We start from the raw sequence: 265 nt of genomic DNA, 5'->3' as shown, positions 1-265 counted from the left end.
CTAAGCTCTAATGAATTAACAGATGAACAAACAAATCAGCGAGTGTTCTCGGCACGGCCTCTCCCTCAGAACATCCTGGTCACGGCGTCCAGCACGGAGTGGGGGCAGCCGGTATAGATGCGTCCGCAGTCGCCGTAGGTCGAGCCGTAGTACTCGGCTGTCATGTATTCGTCGTACACGTCGTTCTGGTCGGCGCTGTGGGACGTGCTGCACGGGAAGCGGAAGCGGGCGATTGTCAGCAGGAGGGAAGAGTGGGAGGGCAACC

The 265-nt window shown here is 58.9% G+C and overlaps 1 protein-coding gene across 1 annotated transcript in view; it reads right to left on the bottom strand.

Moving 5' to 3' along the window:
• Positions 1 to 265, bottom strand: part of LOC119582190 — a gene marked incomplete at its 5' end in the record, with an annotated part of 5,487 nt that continues 5,222 nt past the window's right edge. The window contains 1 exon segment of the mRNA XM_037930425.1: positions 1 to 207. Coding sequence (XP_037786353.1) covers positions 66 to 207 — 142 coding nt within the window.

This window comes from Penaeus monodon, chromosome 15 (genome assembly GCF_015228065.2).
Source record: "Penaeus monodon isolate SGIC_2016 chromosome 15, NSTDA_Pmon_1, whole genome shotgun sequence".
Lineage (NCBI taxonomy): Eukaryota > Metazoa > Arthropoda > Malacostraca > Decapoda > Penaeidae > Penaeus > Penaeus monodon.
This window is presented reverse-complemented; position numbering and strand designations above follow the sequence as displayed.